General features: G+C 53.5%; 2 protein-coding genes across 2 annotated transcripts; one reads left to right on the top strand and one right to left on the bottom strand.

Moving 5' to 3' along the window:
- The first annotated feature begins 904 nt into the window (after positions 1-904).
- LOC119268615 lies at positions 905-6,115 on the top strand. The gene is made up of 2 exons (XM_037550281.1): positions 905-1,994; positions 5,777-6,115. The coding sequence occupies exon 1, from the start codon at positions 923-925 to the stop codon at positions 1,964-1,966; it is 1,044 nt and encodes a 347-aa protein (XP_037406178.1). The 5' UTR covers positions 905-922; the 3' UTR covers positions 1,967-1,994; positions 5,777-6,115.
- Positions 6,116-6,341: 226 nt separating this feature from the next.
- Positions 6,342-10,954, bottom strand: LOC119268614 (ARF guanine-nucleotide exchange factor GNL2). Its single transcript, XM_037550280.1, has 2 exons — positions 9,623-10,954; positions 6,342-9,555 (listed from the first exon to the last, which is right to left on the bottom strand). Exons 1-2 carry the CDS (start codon positions 10,696-10,698, stop codon positions 6,471-6,473), a joined length of 4,161 nt encoding a protein of 1,386 aa, XP_037406177.1. The 5' UTR covers positions 10,699-10,954; the 3' UTR covers positions 6,342-6,470.
- Between the last annotated feature and the right edge of the window lie 8,171 nt (positions 10,955-19,125).

Genomic DNA, 19,125 nt, shown 5'->3' with positions numbered 1-19,125 from the left:
GGAGAGGGGAGAGGCCAAGAGGCGCCCCAAGTGGGGCCATATCCTACTTGGGCTCCTGCCCTGGTTCGCGCCCCTTCCTTGTATAGGCGCTAGGGGAAGGAAGGGGGAGGTGACGCCCCCCTTTCCTTTCTCCCTTGAGGAGGGGGAGGAATGAGGGACTTGCCCTTTTCCCTTTCCTTTCCCTAGGGCTGGCCGTCCTGGTGGAGGGGCGCACCCGTCCCTTTTGGGTTGATCTGTCCCTCCCTTGGCCCATTAAGTTCATATCTTTGCCGGGGGTGTCCGGAACCCCTTCCGGTGACCCTATATATACTCGGTACCCTCCGGAACACTTCCAGTATCCGAATACCATCGTCCTATATATATCAATTTTTATCTCTCAACCATTTCGAGACTCCTCGTCATGTCCATGATCTAATCTGGGACTCCGAACAACATATAGGAGGCTGCGGCGGCGACGAGAGGAGTCAGGCATGCTGCTCGAGATTTGTCCTGCAAGAGTCACAATCGAGTGCATTGAGTTGACGGCGAGCCACAACTGACGACGATGGCGACCAATTGCTACGAGCGGACAACTCCTACTGCAATGAGTGAGAGCGGTGGCCGATGGGGGCGTACTAAGATCTGCAGCGGTGGCGGTGGGCGATGGGGGCGAACTACGAGCTGCAACGGTGGCGGTGGCCGATGGGGCTGCCCGTGACTTCATTGACCTAAAATGCACATATGTGAGAGATGAAAGATTGACGGGACGAGAATTAAACGACTAGGATGAAAGAGATTCTATAGTCAGAGGCCGAAATTTGGATCGGTCGACCGAAAGATAGCAGCGCCCTTTCCAAAAAGATTTCTTTCCTCGCGATCTTGCCCGCACAATCTCCAATCTGACGGGCACAAGATTTTCCGTCGAAGTACTAGTGGGCGATACATGCGTAAAAATCGTACTACTCCCAACCTCGCCGGACTCGCAATCGTTCCGGCTAATCCACATCGCCGAACAGCTCCAGCCCAAACCCTAGCCCAGCACATGGACCACGACGCCGCCGCTGCTTCCCCGTCTGCATCGCCCTCCTCCTCCGGTGCCTCCCCCTCGCCGCGCTCCAAGCGTCGCCGCACCGACCGCTATGCGCTCGGCTTCGAGTTCGCTCCACGCTCTGCGCCCTCAGCTCCGGCCCCGCGCACGACGCCTGAGTGGACGGAGGAGTCCACCTTCGCGCTCCTCGACGCCTGGGGCGAACGCTTCGCCTGCGACGGCCGCCGCAGCCTCAGCGCCGACGAGTGGCTCGAGGTTTCCCGCATCGTAGCCGCCGCCGCCTCCCGCCCCGCGGGATACTTCTCCGAGTCGCAGTGCCGCAACCGCATCGACACCCTCAGGAAGATGTTTCGGAAGGAGAAGGAGAGGTCCCGCCTGGCTGCCCACCGCTCCAGCAACCCCGCGCCCTCCAAATGGGTATACTTCGACAAGATGCTGTCCCTCATGTGCCCACCGACGCCGACCCCGCCGCCACTACTGCCGCCACTAACTCCTCTCGTGACGCGGCGCCGTGACACGCATCCAGTGCCACGCCGTTCATGGGGGGTGGACGTTGGGGAGCTTGTGCTCGCTGGATGTAGCAAAGTGGTACCAGGGAATTCAGTGCCAGATGTGCAATTGAGGGAAAAACAGACATACGAGCCTGTCGCAGTACAGGGGGAGGAATATGCGATTCTCACAGAGGCAATTCATAGGCTTAGGGAGGTTTATGAGAGGGTGGAGAGTAGCAGGAGGCAGCACATGGCGGAGTTGAAACGTATGCGGAAGGATATGCAAAGGGATCTTGAGGTGAGGCGGAGAGAGATTTTGGAGAAGGCACAAATGGAGATAGCGAGTCTTGAGGAGGAGGATGCAAAGGATGGTGCTGTTAACAATAGATTAGAGGATTACAATGGTGTTGAGGAGCAGAACAATGGCGCTTTGGATGCTTCTCCTTAGCCCAGCACGTACAAGTTCAGCAAATGAGGTTGGTTCATTTCATCCAAGATGACAAATTGTGGGCCAAATCATGTTCCATAGCATTGTATTTAGATTATGTTGCATTCCTCATGCTTTATGGCTTATCATGGTGGGCGCCTATCTTTAATTTCATATAGAGAACTCAACACATCATTCAAGAAAGTAAAATAGATGTGACCAGCTGTACTTGGTAGGTCTATTAGTTACACACCCATGCCAGCATTCTGAGCGGCTGAGCCTTGATATGACACCTTTGATTATTTTGTAGGGTCTTGCGTTTATGATTTGTTTGAAATTTTGCTTGAGGTATAATCTGTATCCACATATATTAGAAGGAGCATGCTAGGAGAATTGTAATGTGGTTGATGTTAGGTCCGTGCAAGGAAAATGAAATCCTATGAGAAGGCACAGCTAATTGCCTTAGTGTATTGATGATTTAGATGACACCAATAGCAACAAATGACTATGGTAAGTATAGGGAAATATGTCGAAGTACTCCCTCTGTTCCTTTTTACTTCGCATATAAGATTTGTGTCGAGTCAAACTTTACAAACTATGACCAAATTTGTATAAAAAATATCAACATCTACAATATCAAATATACATAATATGAAACTACATTCCATAATGAATCTAAAGATATTCCTTTGGCGTTGTAAATGTTGATACTTTTTTCTATAAGTTTGGTCAAACAAGAAATACTTTGACTTCAGGCAAAAGTTATATGCAGACTAAAAAGAAACAAAATGAGTACCAAGCCTTGCCTTAAAATTGCCTACATTGTTATAGGAGAATGAGATCAGCGATGATACCCCGCACGTTGCTGCGGGAACTGGATGCAGTTATTTCTATAAGATTTGGCAGTGTGAAACTTTAGTATTTGTGTTAGCAATATGAGAATAGAAACTAAAGTACACACACTTTATTATTATAAATTTGCAGAATATTTATTGAATATGAGTAGCATGCATGGTGCATGTTAATGTGAGTTCTTTCATGCATAATGACATGGTGAGTTGGCATAGTTGCATGTTGAGAGAATTAAATCTAGTGGGGCATGCATGGTGGCATGGTGAGTTGGCATAGTTGCATGTTAAGATAATTGAGTTAGTGGTGATGAATCTCTTAGGTATATAGGATATGCTATAGGTTAGATCTTGGTTGCTAGTTGCTACCATCGGGTTATTCAAAAATTTATTTGAGATTTTTTTCGAGCGACCGGCAAGAGCTCTGCCTACATTTCTATAGGAGAATGAGACTAGCTATGAGTTGTTGGAGACATATGCTAGGTTAGATCTGTGTTGGTACCATAGAATAATTCAAAATTTTATTTGAGATATTTTTCAAGCAACCGGCAAGAGCTCTGCCTTTTCATTAAGAAGAAGAGAATTGAGCAGTTAATAAGGAAATCTGGCTGAAAATCGATACATTTGCGACACACGCACACACCAGCTCTGAGGCTCTGCGCCAGACGAGCCAGCGCCTCTGCCACCCAAGTGATCAGAGACGACACCCTACAACGCAACGGCAGATTCCGGAGCCACCACTCTGGCATCCACATCAGCCTCAAGGCCACACACTAGTAACCAGAGAAGACACCCTAAAACACCACCGTAACCATATCTGGAGCCGCTGCTCCAACTTACGACCCTAAGCAACACACACACGTCGGTCCTGAGGCCGGGCACCTGGCCGGCCCACGACACTGCCACACAAGCGACCAAAGCCGGCTTCCCATGAAGATGAAAAATCTGGAGCCACCACTCTGACTTCCACATCGGCCATGAGGCGGCGCACCAAGCCAGCAGACAGCTCTGCCACCTAAGGGACCAGCGTCGGCATCCTTAACTAGATGACAAAATCCGGAGCCATCGCTCCAACTTCCACACCGGCTCCAAGGCCGCACAACAACCGAGCCGATGGCTTAGTTACCCATGCGACTGAACGCTGTTAGCACAACTCAGCGCGGCAAAAGCTCATCTGGCTAGGTCATGGCGTCCCGAGACGGTGCCTCCAAGGAGGAAGCGATGAGGACGCGACGGTCGCCCGCTCCAGCAAAAACCTGGAACTCGAGCTTTCGCTCGGAGAAACTAAACCCTTGATGGCGGGAGATGAGCCAGAGCACCCACAATGGACCTCCAAGGAGGGGAACAACGCCCATGGGCGCCGTCATCGTCGATGGCAAGCAAGGTGGAGTTGTGTTTTGACCCAAGGCTCCGGCACCCCCACACCACCACCATCAATGACGCACGCCGCTGCCGCTGCTGCCGCCAACCATGCCAACAATGCCATGGCCCACACGCCGCTGCCCAACCGCAAGGTGACCCCAACAAGCCAGAGCCCACCGACTACCATGCACCACCACCAGGACTTCATTTGAGATATAGGGAAAGATATCCTACTATTGGAATTTCTAGGTCATATGTTGACTTGTGTTTGCGGCTTTCGACTATGAAAGATTTGATATGCATATGTTGTCGGTGTTCTTTTGCACACTCTGAATCATATCTTATGACCTCTATCTATGCCTAGATGGAACTCGTTGAGCTTGATTTACGGCTCTAATGTTAGCCAAATATGCACTTCCCCTTTACAAATTATTAAGAACCGTATTTGTGAAAAAAATGAAGTTCGAAAAAAGATCACAATATATGTTATTGTATCTTCAAGCAGCAGCATGGAGGCTGTCATTTGTTTATACTTCATTACGATACATGCTCAAGATAGTATCTTCTTGGGAAGTGTGTCACCTCAGTTTTTGTCAAATGATGCTTCAGAAAATTAATGACGGAAAGACGGATAAGTCCTCTTTGCAAGCTGGTTATTTGTTTCCATGCTTTAAATGAAAAGACTGAGTGTGTTTGTTTACAAGTTACCACAAAATTAGAAATTTTCGAAGCAGTACTATGCGTATCCGAAATTTGAGCTATACTCTGTTATCTAGTGATTTCACAGCAAACACATGGATATTTATTTAGTTTCACTCTTCAATACAGTTTTTTTTTGTTGGAGTGCTACCTCAGTATGCACTAGTTGAAATACTGTGTCTCCTGTTCCTTTATGTTTGATACTTGGTTTACCTCTATCTTTGGTTGGTGCTAATAAATCCTTGGTGATGTGGGAGTCACTTGGAAACTACTCCCTCCGTTCCTAAATATATGCCTTTTTAGAGATTCCAATATAGACTACATACGGACCAAAATGAGTGAATCTATACTCTAAATTATGTCTATATACATCCGTATGTAGTCCGTATTGCAATCTCTAAAAAGACTTATACGTATTTAGGAACGGAGGGCGTAGAATAGAAGTTCCAACTTTGCATGGAGCCTTGGAGCTTGTTGCTTGGTGTGGTTATGATTGACATGTTTGAATGCATCCCTGTGAGTACCTTTTAGTTGGTGTCATGAACTACAACTACCTATTGTTACCACACCCTTTTGTAATATATGTACAAGTAGTCGATTATAATTCCTAAATATTGGCGAGTACCACTAATACAACCACTTGGAGTACCATTACATAACTCCAGGATGTTGGATGTTGACCAAATAGTTCATGGAAGTTCCTGTTGCAGTGAAAATCCCACATCATTGTTCATAATATTTTCAATAATATGTCATGTCCACATTTTTGTTTTTAACAAGGTGAAAGGTCCTTATCTTTTTGCACACGTGGTTTAATCACATTGTTTTATCCAGATAGAATGTTGGTTTCTGTCCTGTACTAGAATTTAAACAGTCCAGAACTTGAACATGGAAGATGACTTGTTTAATCTCCGTGATGCAGGAACAAAGCTGGGATATCATGTCAATAGTTGGATCCACAAGGTGTTTCAGACACAAAATGGGGATATCATGTCAATAGTTGGATCCGGTAGCCTTAATTACGATTGGTATTGTTAGATATTAGGACTGTCAGATATCCGAGTTTAACTCAATCTGTCGACGCCCCGTGCAGTTTGTTGTATAATTATCTTTTGTATCACTCGTGTGAAGCTGAACAAAATATCAGTGATTACTTAATTGTTGTATTTTCCCCAGTTAGGGATGACCACGTGGATGAAAATTAATATGGATCAATAACATGTGATTTGATCAATATAAGCTTGGCTAATTTGTAGTGCTAGTTTGCAGCTGTACTTGCCCAGATTTGAGTCATTCGTTGTTTTTTCAAGTCTTTGATTCCTTGTTGTCTCGCTTATTATTTTCTCTGGTTTAAAGTTGGTGCAAATTGCACATATTCTTTGTAAAGCTTGTGGAGTTGAGTAATTAACCGCCTTACCAGTTACCAAGTAATTATCCCTGAACGATCATTGTTCAAGCTTGTGGCATGGTAAGTTGGCACCAAAAAAATGGGCAGATGCAGATAAGCCAGCCGTCAAACTGGAAACTATACACGACAAGCTAAACAGGTAATTCAGACCTACAAAGTATATGAATCTAATTTTTCCTGTTCTCCAAACATTATTCTGTGAGGTTAACTACTCGGGGAACAGCTCTTCCTTGACGGCAGGTGCAATCCACTGGATCTGGATGTGGGTGATCTCCCAGAGCTCGTCTCCGTCTCTCTGCACCAGCACCTCCTTGTTCTTCATCTCGACGATCATCCTCTTGAGCATCCGAGGCACCAGCTCCTGCATCACGCCGGCGCCGCCGCCGGCCGCCAGGTCGGACTTGATGCACGTGTCCAGCCGACGCAGCACGCCGAGCCAGAAGGTCCGGAAGCCCGGCCCCTGCGCCAGCGTCCCCAGGAAGAGCACGAAGACGTCGGCCAGCAGCTCTGTCGCCGCGGCGAGCGTGCCCTCCATGCTCCGCGTCTCGCGCTCCGCGCCCTCCCGCCGGGAGTACTCGAGCGTCTTCTCGTGCAGGTCGTCCACCATGGCGAAGATGACGAGGTTGAAGCAGGCCAGGCAGCCCGCAGGGCCGAAGTCCAGGTCCCCCGCCGCGGCCAGCGCGAAGCTCCGGCCGAGGTCCGTCACGGCCTGGTTGCGGATCTCCTCCCGCCGCACCAGGCTCGTCTTGCGCAGCGTCTCCGCCAGCTTGATGAACATGTTGGTCGCCAGGTTGCCCATGCGCGACGCGTCCTCCACCGACGACAAGCTGTTGCTGCTCCCCGGGTCAGAGTAGCCGGACTTGTGCCACTGGACGAGCCAGTTCACGGACTCGGCCATCAGCTCCAGGATCTTGGTGCTAATCTCGAGGGGGCTGATCTTGAGCGCGGCGAAACCGAAGGCCGCCTCGATGCAGGCCGCGTAGTTGAACCGCGAGATGTGCGCCCCGTCGCTCATCAGCTTGATCATCGCGGCCACAGACTGGTCGAAGGTCTCCGGGTGGCGGCCGGTGACGGACAGCAGATGCAGCAGCGTCTTCCACCCGAGCGGCGTCTGCACGCTCCCGGCGTGCTCCATGATCAGCTTCACGATGCACTCCGAGATGCCCTCGCAGCACGTGTCGAGGATCTCCTTGTCAAGCTTCCACATCAGGTTGACCGACTTGCAGATGAGCTCCTCGGCGAGGCGGTCGGGGGTGGCCTGTCCCGGGAGCAGCTTCACGGCGACCTTGAAGAGCACTACGATGGCCTTCTCCGCGAAAGGGCACGGCGAGAAGAGCGGCAGCATGGACACGGCCGTGAAGCAGTCGTGCATGTGCTGCCAGAAGGACGCGAAGCGATGAAGGTTGGCCAGGGAGACGAGCAAGATGAGATCCCAGCAGAAGCCCACGGTCTCCTCTTCCTCGATCGGGGTGCTGAATTTCTGGCCCTTGCCACCGGCCGCAAAGATAAGCGCCCGCCCAAGGTTCTGCAGCGACTCGTCAGGCAGCTTCCCGCTCTCCGTGAACATGCTGCCGATCTGGCATTGCTGGATGATCTTGAGGTTGTTCTCGAACTCGTTGCCGACGCAGAGCAGCGACTCGCCACAGCCGTCGAGAGACAGGAACTGCGAGAACCGGCCGATCATGCCGGACACATGTCGGCTTGTCCCGGCGCCACGGTGCGACGAGGGGAAAATGGCGGCTGAATCTGACTTGGGGCGAGGGCCTAAACGGCTGGACACGCTGCCGTCCTGTTCGACCACCGACTGGGGTAGCAGCCTGAGCCGCTTGAGCTTGAGCAGGCAGTCGACGATGTTCTTCCAAGCGCCTCGCACCGACTCGCCGAACCTGTTGGCGATGGTGAAGAGAGCCAGTGTTGACATCCTCGGCTTGAGCTCATTGCTGAAAGTGAAGATGGTCTCCTCCGTGGTGGCGTAGGGGTTCAGCAGCGTCGTGAACTTGCAGAGGCAGCAGAGGAGCTCGTCAAGCACGTCCTCCAGCCCGTAGCGTGCAATGCGCGCCACGGAGATCAAGCCCTCCACGCACTGGTTCAGGATCTCCTCGTCGTCCGTGTAGTCGAATATGGCGGCCAACGTCGCAACGGCCGGACCGGAGACGGCAATGAACACCTCACGGCTGAGCTTGTGCTTGAAGTCGCAAGGGGTGAAGGGCTCGATGGAGCGCGACCGCTTGACGATGTCTGCCCACCGGCTGGTGGTCATCTCGACGTTGGTGGCGCCCTGGCTGAACATGGTGATGGCGTTCACCGCAATGGAGTGGAAGAGCTCGGACAGGTACTCCCTGGGAAGGTCCTTGCCGGAGTTGATGGCGCGGTTGTTCCTGATGAAGTCATCCTCTGACATTTTCTTCTTCACCTGGGGGTTGTGCAGATCGGTGTTGAGCATGATGACGGAGTAGCAGAGGATGAAGGCGGCGTCCTTTGTCGCGAACACCTCCTGCGTTTGCTGCTCGTAGAAGCGCTCCGAGAAGTGCTCAAGAACGCGCTGTATCTTCTGCGACTCTCCGGGCAACCGGAACGACTCGAGGTAGGTGCGGAGCGCGGTGTCGAGGATGGAGCCGTTGAAGTCAAAGGTGTCGGTGAACTCCTTGAGCACTTTGAGGTTGAACTCGTCCGGGTCGCCGAGGAACTCCCCGATCTTGACCTTGTCGAGGCCCGGCGAGTAGCGCAGGAAGTAGGCCATGCTCTTGGGGTCCGGCGGGGTGGGCACCAGGTGGCACAGCTTGAGGAACTCGACGCCCTTCTTCTCGTCGCGGTTGTAGTGGTTGGCGGCGATGGCCACCTTCTTCTTCTTGAGCTTGCGCTTGCGGACGAAGTCCACCCAGGTCTCGTGGCCATGGTCGTCGCTCGAGTCCCACCGCTCCAGCCAGAACAGCCGGTACTCGGAGATCTCCACGTTGTACGCCTCCTGGTCCGGGGCCTTCTCCACCTCCACGTTGTCGGCGATGGTGGTGATCATGTTGACGAGGCCCTCGAACGCCTGGAGCTGAACGGTCGTCATCGGGTTCGACAGCGGGTACGCCGCCTTGCAGAGCAGCTTGCCGACCTCTTCGAAGACATTGCGCATCAGCGGGTCGCAGTCATAGTTGACGTACATCTCGATCACGAAGGTTGGCTGCCGGCAAAAGCTGATGAGCCCCTCGATCGCCACCTCCTGCAGCTGCATCCCGCTCGCACCGCTGCCAACTCGGAGTATCACATACATGAAGAATGCTTCCAGCTGGAGCTTGAGGAACCTGGAACAAGATGCCATTCAAAACGGGAGCAACCACAGACTCGGATGACATAGTTAAGGGTGCATACCTGCGCAAGAAGTTGTACAGGTTGAGAACCGTGCTGCAGATCATGGAGAGGACCAGAGGGCTGCACTCCGTGGCGTAGTAGATCAAGTGGTAGAAAAGATCATCCTGGATGAGGCGCAAGAGCTTGGGATGCTTGCCAATGGCCTCGCCGCCGAGCTCCACGGCCGAGTTGAGCAGCACCAGGGCGAAGAGCTGCACGTCCTCCTCGGAGGTGAACGCGCCGTGCCCCTCGGGCGTCATCACCATGTCGGGGGCATTGAGGAGCAGCGAGCAGAGGAAGTTGAAGACATCAACCATGCACCGCGCGCCGAAGCCTGCCGCGGAGGTGACGGACATGTCGTCCTCAGCGTCGTCGCGGATGTCCGGCAGGCGGGCGAAGACGGCCTGCAGGATCTCGTGCATGCAGTGCCGAGCCGTGCGCTGCAGGAGCTCGCTGCCGCGGCTGCTGGCCGCGTGCTGCACCACTTGGAAGCACGTGTTGACCGCGGTGCACACGGCGCTGTCCGAAAGGAGGGGCGCGGCGCGGGCGCGGAGGAGCGCGGCGAGCACCTGCAGCACGCGGAGGAGCACGGCCTCCTCGGCGCCGGCGTCCGCGATGCGCTCTATGCGGCAGTTGGTGACCGCGGTCAGGATGGCCTGTATCGCGTCCCGGGCGCCCGGCGAGCACTCGTCGAACACGTCGATCCGCAGGATCTTCAGCACGGACGACAGGGCGACGCCGGTGGCCGCCGGCGGGACCTCCTCGCTCTGCACGACGTCGAGGAACGGCGACAGGTACATGGACGGGTCGGAGCAGCGCCACGCGCCGTGGCGGGGCTGGAAGAGGAGGGCACGGAGGCTCTTGAGGGACTGGATGAGGCCTGCGAACACGGCCTCTTCGGCAGCGGCGACCGCCGGAGGGAGGTAAGCGTAGGGGTCCGGACGGCGGCGAATGACGGCGAGGAGCGCGGCCACCTCCGTGTTGAGCATGCAGGAGATGCCGAGGTCCTTGAGCCGGGGGTCACGGCGAGTCCCGCGTGCCACGGTGTAGGTGGGCGGGCCATCGTCGTCGTCGTCCGAGGCCGGCGTCCTTGCCATCGCGTGCCGGCGTCGAGGATTATTGGGTTCCCCGAGGTCAAGGGGAGGATTAACTTGTTCAGGGGAAGGCTCTGTCTACTTTGAATATTGGAGGACGTACGCGAATATGGTGGATGAACGTGAGGAGCGAAAGGGAGTTGCCCCATCGCTCATGTCCATTTTTGCCAAGTGGTGAGTGATTTCCTCCTAATCTTGGACTGCTGCCCTTAATTTTCTTTCTTCTGTTCTTCAGCAAACGATGGTACTGTCGCAGACCGCAGACTCTTCACGGTTGCATGTAGAAGTGCGATTTTCTAAAAATAGCAATGGTTCTTTTTTCCTTTTGCAATTAAAATAGCATTTGGTTCGTGCAATGAGTACCGAGTCCTCGACATTGGATCATCTTTTCCAACCAAACACGTACAGTTTAGCCTGCTAAATATTTGAAAGACTGTCTATGGAGTAAAGTGCAGGAATGGATAGAAAATACTCTATCAACTGCAGGTAAAGAGGTTCTAGTTAGAGCAACTCTAGCAGACCTCGCAAAAGCCGCAAACCCACAAAATTCCGGCGAGTATACGAGCTCGCCCCAATTTTCCGGCCAGAACAGAGCCCGTATACTCGTCGGGGCCGTAAAAATATTTGCCGCGGCCCGCAAACCGCACGTCCCGACCAGTATATTTACGGGTTCGCGACGCGTTTGCGGGTCGAAACCCTATCCCCCGCCGCCGCCGAGCTACACAATTCCCCACTCTCCTCCCCACATTTCTCGTCGTCGGCGAGCCCCTTCCGCCTCCAGCCGCCATGTGGAGCTCCGAACACTGTTCCGGGAGCAGATCCGGCGGCGACAGCGACCCTGAGCGCGAGCGACGCGTCCGGTCGGACAGCGCGAGGAAGCGCGGGGCGAGGAAGTGGACCAACCGCGGCCTCTCGCCGCCGCCGAGCTTCCGCGTCCGCGAGACGAACGAATACGCCCGTTGGCACGACCGTACCCCGTTCTTTGCCGCGTGCTCGTCCTCCGCGGCGAGATCTTCCTACGCCGGGAGCTCCTTGAGGGAGTCCTGGATTAGGGGATGTCCGGATGGCCGGACTATACCTTCAGCCGGACTCCTGGACTATGAAGATACAAGATTGAAGACTCCGTCCCGTGTCCGGAAGGGACTTTCCTTGGCGTGGAAGGCAAGCTTGGCGATATGAATATGTAGATCTCCTACCATTGTAACCGACTCTATGTAACCCTAACCCTACCTGGTGTCTATATAAACCGGAGGGTTTTAGTCCGTAGGACAACATACACATCGACAATCATACCATAGGCTAGCTTCTAGGGTTTAGCCTCCTCGATCTCGTGGTAGATCTACTCTTGTACTATCCATATCATCAATATTAATCAAGCAAGACGTAGGGTTTTACCTCCATCGAGAGGGCCCGAACCTGGGTAAAACTTCGTGTCCCTTGTCTCCTATTACCATCCGGCCTAGACGCACAGTTCGGGACCCCCTACCCGAGATCCGCCGGTTTTGACACCGACGTTGATGCTTTCATTGAGAGTTCCTCTGTGTCGTCGCCATCAGGCTCGATGGCTCCTACAATCATCAATAGCGATGCAGTCCAGGGTGAGACCTTCCTCCCCGGACAGATCTTCGTTTTCAGCGGCTTCGCACTGCGGGCCAATTCGCTTGGCCGTCTGGAGCAGATCAAAAGCTACGCCCCCGGCAGTCAGGTCAGATTTGGAAGTTTAAACTACACGACTGACATCCGCGGGGACTTGATCTTCGACGGATTCGAGCCACTGCCGAGCGCGCCACACTTTCATGACGAGCATGATCTAGCTCTACCGCCGAACAGTGCCCTGGAGGCCGCATCCGCATCGGCTCCGACCCTTAATTCGGAGCCAACTGCGCCGATCGAGGATGGGCGGTTGGACGCTACCTCGGGGGCTGCAACCCTAACAACGATTGAGCCAAGCACCAGCCCCGTACTCTGCGAGACTCGTGACTCCAAGGAGCCGGTCTCCTCTCCGGACTCCGAGCCTCCCGCGCCCCTGCCGATCGAACCCGATTGGGCGCCGATCATGGAGTTCACTGCCACGGACATCTTTCAGCACTCGCCTTTTGGCGATATCCTGAAGTCACTGAAGTCTCTCTTTTTATCAGGAGAGCCCTGGCCGGACTACGGTCAGCAAGGTTGGGGTACGGACGATGAAGAAATTCAAAGCCCACCCACCACCCACTTTGTAGCCACTGTCGACGACTTAACCGACATGCTCGACTTCGACTCCGAAGATATCGACGGTATGGACGCCGATGAAGGAGATGATGAAGAACCAGCGCCTACTAGGCCCTGGAAAGCCACCTCGTCATATGACATATACATGGTGGACACCCCAAAAAAGGGAGATGACGATGCAGCGGAGGATGACCCCTCCAAGAAACAGCCTAAGCGCCGGCGTCAGCGGCGCCGCTCAAAATCCCGCCAAAACAAACAAGGTGATTCCAGCACGGGAGATAATAATACTCCGGAAAGTGCCGAAGAAAACCCCCTCCAGCAAGATTTAGCACAGGAGGATGGAGAAACCAGCCCTCACGAGAGAGCGGCAGACAGAGAGGTCGAGGACGATAATTATATGCCTCCCTCCGAAGACGAGGCAAGCCTCGACGACGACGAATTCGTCGTGCCAGAGGATCCCGTTAAGCAAAAGCGTTTTCAACGCAGGCTTATGGCCACGGCAAGAAGCCTCAAGAAAAAACAGCAACAGCTTAGGGCTGATCAAGATTTGCTAGTCGACAGATGGACTGAAGTCCTTGCGGCCGAAGAGCATAAACTCGAACGCCCCTCCAAGAGCTACCCAAAGTGCAGGTTGCTACCCCGATTAGAGGAGGAAGCACTTGATGCGGCCGACCGACCACCTCGTGGTCGCGACAGAGAGGCCTCTCGGCCCTCCACTCAAGCCACACCCCGTACCAAGGCAGGGGAATATGCGCCGGACTTACGAGACATGTTGGAGGACAAGGCAAGGCAAACAAGATCGATCTACGGATCGCGTGGGCGCCCCACGGCTCGAGACGGTAACCGTCACGCCGGCCACAAATTCGGCGGGGCCGAACATAGTAGACAAGGCTCATTGGAGCTACGTCATGATATAGCCCAATACAGAGGGCCGCACACCCACTCTGCTTTACAAACGAAATAATGGATCATCAAATCCCCGAGGGTTTCAAACCCGTAAACATCGAATCATATGATGGCACAACAGATCATGCGGTATGGATCGAGGATTATCTCCTCCATATCCACATGGCCCACGGTGACGATTTCCACGCCATCAAATACCTCCCACTCAAACTTAAAGGACCAGCTCGGCATTGGCTTAACAGCTTGACAACAGGATCAATCAGTTGTTGGGAGGACCTGGAAGCCGCATTCCTCAACAATTTCCAGGGCACTTATGTGCGACCCCCAGACGCCGATGACCTAAGTCACGTAATTCAGCAGCCAGAGGAATCGGCCAGACAATTCTGGACACGGTTCCTAACAAAGAAAAATTAAATAGTCGATTGTCCGGACACTGAGGCCCTAGCAGCCTTCAAGCACAATATCCGTGATGAGTGGCTGGCCCGGCACCTTGGACAGGAAAATCCGAAATCTATGGAAGCACTCACGACAGTTATAACCCACTTTTGCGCGGGAGAAGACAACTGGCTTGCTCGTAGCAACAATATGACCAAGAACCCTGGTAATTCGGACACCAGGGACAATAGCGGCAGGTCGCGTCGCAACAAGCAGAAGCGCCGCATTAACGGCGACAATGCTGAGGATACGACATTTAATGCCGGATTCAGAGGCTCTAAATCCGGTCAGCAGAAAAAGCCATTCAAAAGGAATCCTAGGGGCCCGTCCAATTTGGACCGAATACTCGACCGCTCGTGCCAGATACATGGAACCCCGAAAAGCCGGCCAATCACACCAACAGGGATTGTTGGGTGTTCAAGCAGGCAGGCAAGTTAAACGCCGAAAATGAAGACAAGGGGCTGCATAGCGATGACGACGAGGAGCCCCGGCCACCGAACAACAGTGGACAGAAGGGTTTTCCCCCACAAGTGCGGACGGTGAACATGATATACGCAACCCACGTCCCCAGAAGGGAGCGGAAGCGCGCGTTAAGGGACGTATACGCGGTAGAGCCAGTCGCCCCAAAATTCAACCCATGGTCCTCCTACCCGATCACCTTTGATCGAAGGGACCACCCCACTAGCATCCGTCATGGCAGATTCACCGCACTGGTTCTAGACCCAATTATTGACGGATTTCATCTCACTAGAGTCCTTATGGACGGCGGCAGCAGCCTGAACCTGCTTTACCATGATACAGTGCGGAAAATGGGCATAGATCCCTCGAGGATTAAGCCCACCAAAACGACCTTTAAAGGCGTAATACCAGGTGTAGAGGCCAACTGTACAGGCTCAGTCATACTTGAAGTGGTCTTCGGATCCCCGGATAATTTCTGAAGCGAGGAGTTAATCTTCGACATAGTCCCGTTTCGCAGTGGTTATCATGCACTGCTCGGGCGAACCGCATTCGCTAAGTTCAATGCGGTACCGCACTAGGCATACCTTAAGCTCAAGATGCCAGGCCCTCAAGGAGTAATTACGTTCAACGGAAACACCAAACGCTCCCTCCGAACGGAGGAGCACACGGCGGCCCTTGCAGCGGAAGTACAAAGCAGCCTCTCCAGGCAGTTCTCCAGTCCGGCCACTAAACGACCGAACACCGTCAAGCGCGCCCGGAGTAACCTACAACAAAACCGCCTGGCACGATCCGAGTAGGCATAGCAATGCGGCCCTAACCCCAACCCTCGCGAAAAGGCGACGCCAGTAGTTCGCGTACATAACTACGCTCTAGAGATACCATGGGTACAGGGGGAGGGGCACCATCACGGCATGCCCAAAAATACGGCTTAAACCGTACTAGGGGCTGCCGATTTTTTTATTTTTCTCTTACTTTCAGGAGTCCATCCTTCGGAAGGCCTGTTCGGCAGTTCAATTGCCGCACAAACGATGCAAGAACCAGGGAAGCAGACAAGCCACGCCGCAGTATGGAACTCCCAGGTGGTCTCTATCACGAGCAGTATACCTATTCCGCATATTATTCCGCAGCTTGCCCCTGGAACGGACATGTTAACTAGTCCAACATTCCACTTATCGCATTATTTGTATCGTTCTGCTTTGATCGCAGCCCTTTTTAATAAACAATGCATAGCTTTCGTCTATTTTTGCATTACCTTTTTTCTTTTTATGTATGTTCCTTAACGACATGTTGCACCCGTACACGTTGGTATGGCCAAAATACGCCAGGGGCTTTAGTACCCCTCAATATGGTGTGAGAAGTCCGAACACTTTAACAAGTGCGGCACCCCGAACTTATAGCATTATATGCATCGGCTCCGAATCATGTCTTGGGTCAATAGTTGGGTTTGCCCGGCTCCTATGTTTTGGTGCATTACATTCCGCTATATCGGCTAAGGTAGCACTAGGAGAACCACTGCTATTGTGCCCCAGTTGAGCTGGGTCGAGCACCTCAGTGGAGAAAGCTAAAACTGACTGTCATGATGAAGCGAGAGCTGGTCGCTGTTCGAGAGGTTTTTTCGAGTCCCTAAAGACTTATGCCACTTAGGGCGAGGAGCCAGCTTTGTCCGGCCAAGGCATGGATAGCGCCCCGAACTCGGTCTTCTGAATACCAGGGGCTTCGCCGAAATTTAAAATTATAGAATTCTATGGCTAAGTGAGAGTGTTCACGCATTATAGTCCGATTGCCTTGTTCGTTGGGCTGAGCGCCTCCCTCAAAGGACCCAAACATGGGGAAAAGAGCGCTCAGGTTTATCCCCGAACACCCCAGCACTAGCGGCACGGGGGCAGAAGCCGACGACTCGCCATCTCTCAGAATTGATAAACAACCGCACAGAAGGTAATATTTTAAATTCCAATAGCATTGCTTAGCGCATATAAACAAGTTTTCAGCGCACAGGACAAAACGAGCAAGTTTCACTCAAAAATTACATCCCTAGAACATTCATCCGCCACAAGGCGGGCACCCTTCAGAACATCCTTATAGTAATTCTCGGGCTTGCGATGCTCTTTCCCCGGCGGTGGCCCATCCTTCACAAGCTTCTCAGCATCCAGCTTGCCCAGTGCACCTTAGCACGGGCAAGGGCCCTACGGGCACCCTCAATGCAGATGGAGCGCTTGATGACCTCGAGCCTTGGACAGGCCTCCACCAGCCACCGCACCAGCCCGAAATAGCTCCCAGGCAGAGCCCCTCCAGGCCACAGCCGAACAATGAGGCCCTTCATGGCCTGTTCGGCCGCCTTGTGGAGCTCGACCAGTTGCTTCAGCTGGTCGCTCAGGGGCACGGGGTGTCTGGCCTTAGCGTACTGAGACCAGGACACCTTCTTCGTCGAGCTGCCCTCCTCGGCTCGATAGAATGCGGCGGCACCGGACACACTCCGGGGAACATCTGCGAACGCTCCTGGAGAGCTCCGGATTCGGGTAAGTAACAAGTAACTCACGTTTATGTGTTTGCTTTGCATAAAGAATGCCTTACCCGCCGCTATCTTCTTCACCTCATCCAACTCCTGGAGGGTCTTCTGGGATTCGGCCTTGGCAGACTTGGCATTTTCAATAGCCACCGCGAGCTCGGACGCTCGCGTCTTTGAGTCAAGCTCCAAACTCTCATGTTTTTCCATGAGAGCCTGGAGCTCTTGCCGCACCTTGCCAACCTCGGACTCATACTTCTCCCGCTCGGTGCACTCCGAGGCCGCACTCTTATCGGCCTCGACCAGCGCTTGCTTAAGGGTCACCACTTCAGACATGGCCCCTACAATAGCCACGATAATCCTGTCATTCTTTGCAATTGCACCTTTTTATATATATATTTTTAACAAGGTATTTCTTACCTTCATTGTCCTCGAGCTGCTTCTTGGCACGACCGAGCTCTTGCTCAGACCGCTGGAGGTTCTGCTTTAGCGTGTCCACTTCCGCAGTCAGTGCGGCGGACGCAAGCAGAGAAGCCTGCATACGCATATTGACTCCTTTTGTTAGACTCCTGCGAATTTTATTTGATCCTCTATTCGGCTTTTCTTCCTGAACGCCAAACAGAGCATCAGGGGCTATTGTCTATGCGGTAATATTATTTACACATTCTTTACTTACCTCAAAGCCTGTCAAAAGGCTAGTACAAGCTTCAGTCAGTCCGCTCTTGGCGGACTGAACCTTCTGGACCACCGCACTCATAATGGCACGGTGCTCCTCGTCGATGGAGGCGCCTTGGAGCGCCTCCAACATATTGTCCGGCGCCTCCGGTTGGACGGGGGCCACTGGCACAGTGGGCTGGCTCCTCTTGGAAGGAGGTCGCCCGCCGGACTCTGGAACCCTTGAAGGTTCTGGAGCAGTGTCCGGTCTAGAGCCGGACTTGGAGCCCTGGGGCGTTTCATCCCCTTTGCTCCTGGAGTCCGGGAGGTCGCCTTGCGGCGCCTCCAGGACCACCTCCTCCCGGCTTGGAACCTGTTGGGACAACACTTCGGTGTCGTCCGTATGGCGGGGGGAGGAAGCCGTCGGAAGCGAGTTCACATCCGACGAGTCCAGTGAGCCGCTCGATGACGCGTCGAGCCGGTCTTTGGGTGGGCTGCATAAACATATTTGACATGAGGGAAAGCTGTGCAATAAACGAATACTATGAATTACTATGGTATCCGGATACTTACGATTTGTCCAGGGGCTTGGCCCTAGGCGCCCACTCCTCTCCGCCGCCATCGGCATCGGTGGAGCAGTCCGGAGGAAGGGTTTTCCCCTTCTTGGACCCTTCGGCCTCCCCAGTTGGTGCGGCCTTCCTTTTCTTCCCTTCCCCCGCTGGAGGGGAGGGGTCTCTTCTTCCTCCTCCTCGTCTTCATGGGAGGAGTGCGTCTTGGATTCGTCGGATGATGAATCCGACACCTCCGAGCGTCGGGCACTCTTTCGAGTCCCCGTGGCCTTCTTCTTGACCTTCTTCTCCGGCACCACATAGGGTGCCGGAACCAGCAGCTTCGCCAAGCGAGCATCCGCTGGGCCTTCGGGCAAAGGAGCCGGACAGTTGATCTGTCCGGATGTCACCTGCCAATCCTGTCAAAGGTAAGGGAGTTTAGATCCCGCATGGAGTCAAACTATGAAAAACTGATACCCTGTAAAAGGAAAAAACAGCTTACTGCGAGAGCGTGACGCTGCACACTGAATCCGCGATCCTCAGTAGCGGATGCGGGAGCCTCGGCGCCCTTGAAAAGCACCTTCTAGGCATCTTCGTACATCGTGTCGAAGAGCTTGCTCAGAGTCTGGTGCCGTGCCGGGTCAAACTCCCACAGGTTGAAAGCCCGTTGTTGGCACGGGAGGATCAAGCGGATGAGCATAACCTGGACTACGT

Source organism: Triticum dicoccoides, chromosome 3A (assembly GCF_002162155.2).
Source record: "Triticum dicoccoides isolate Atlit2015 ecotype Zavitan chromosome 3A, WEW_v2.0, whole genome shotgun sequence".
NCBI lineage: Eukaryota > Viridiplantae > Streptophyta > Magnoliopsida > Poales > Poaceae > Triticum > Triticum dicoccoides.
This window is presented reverse-complemented; position numbering and strand designations above follow the sequence as displayed.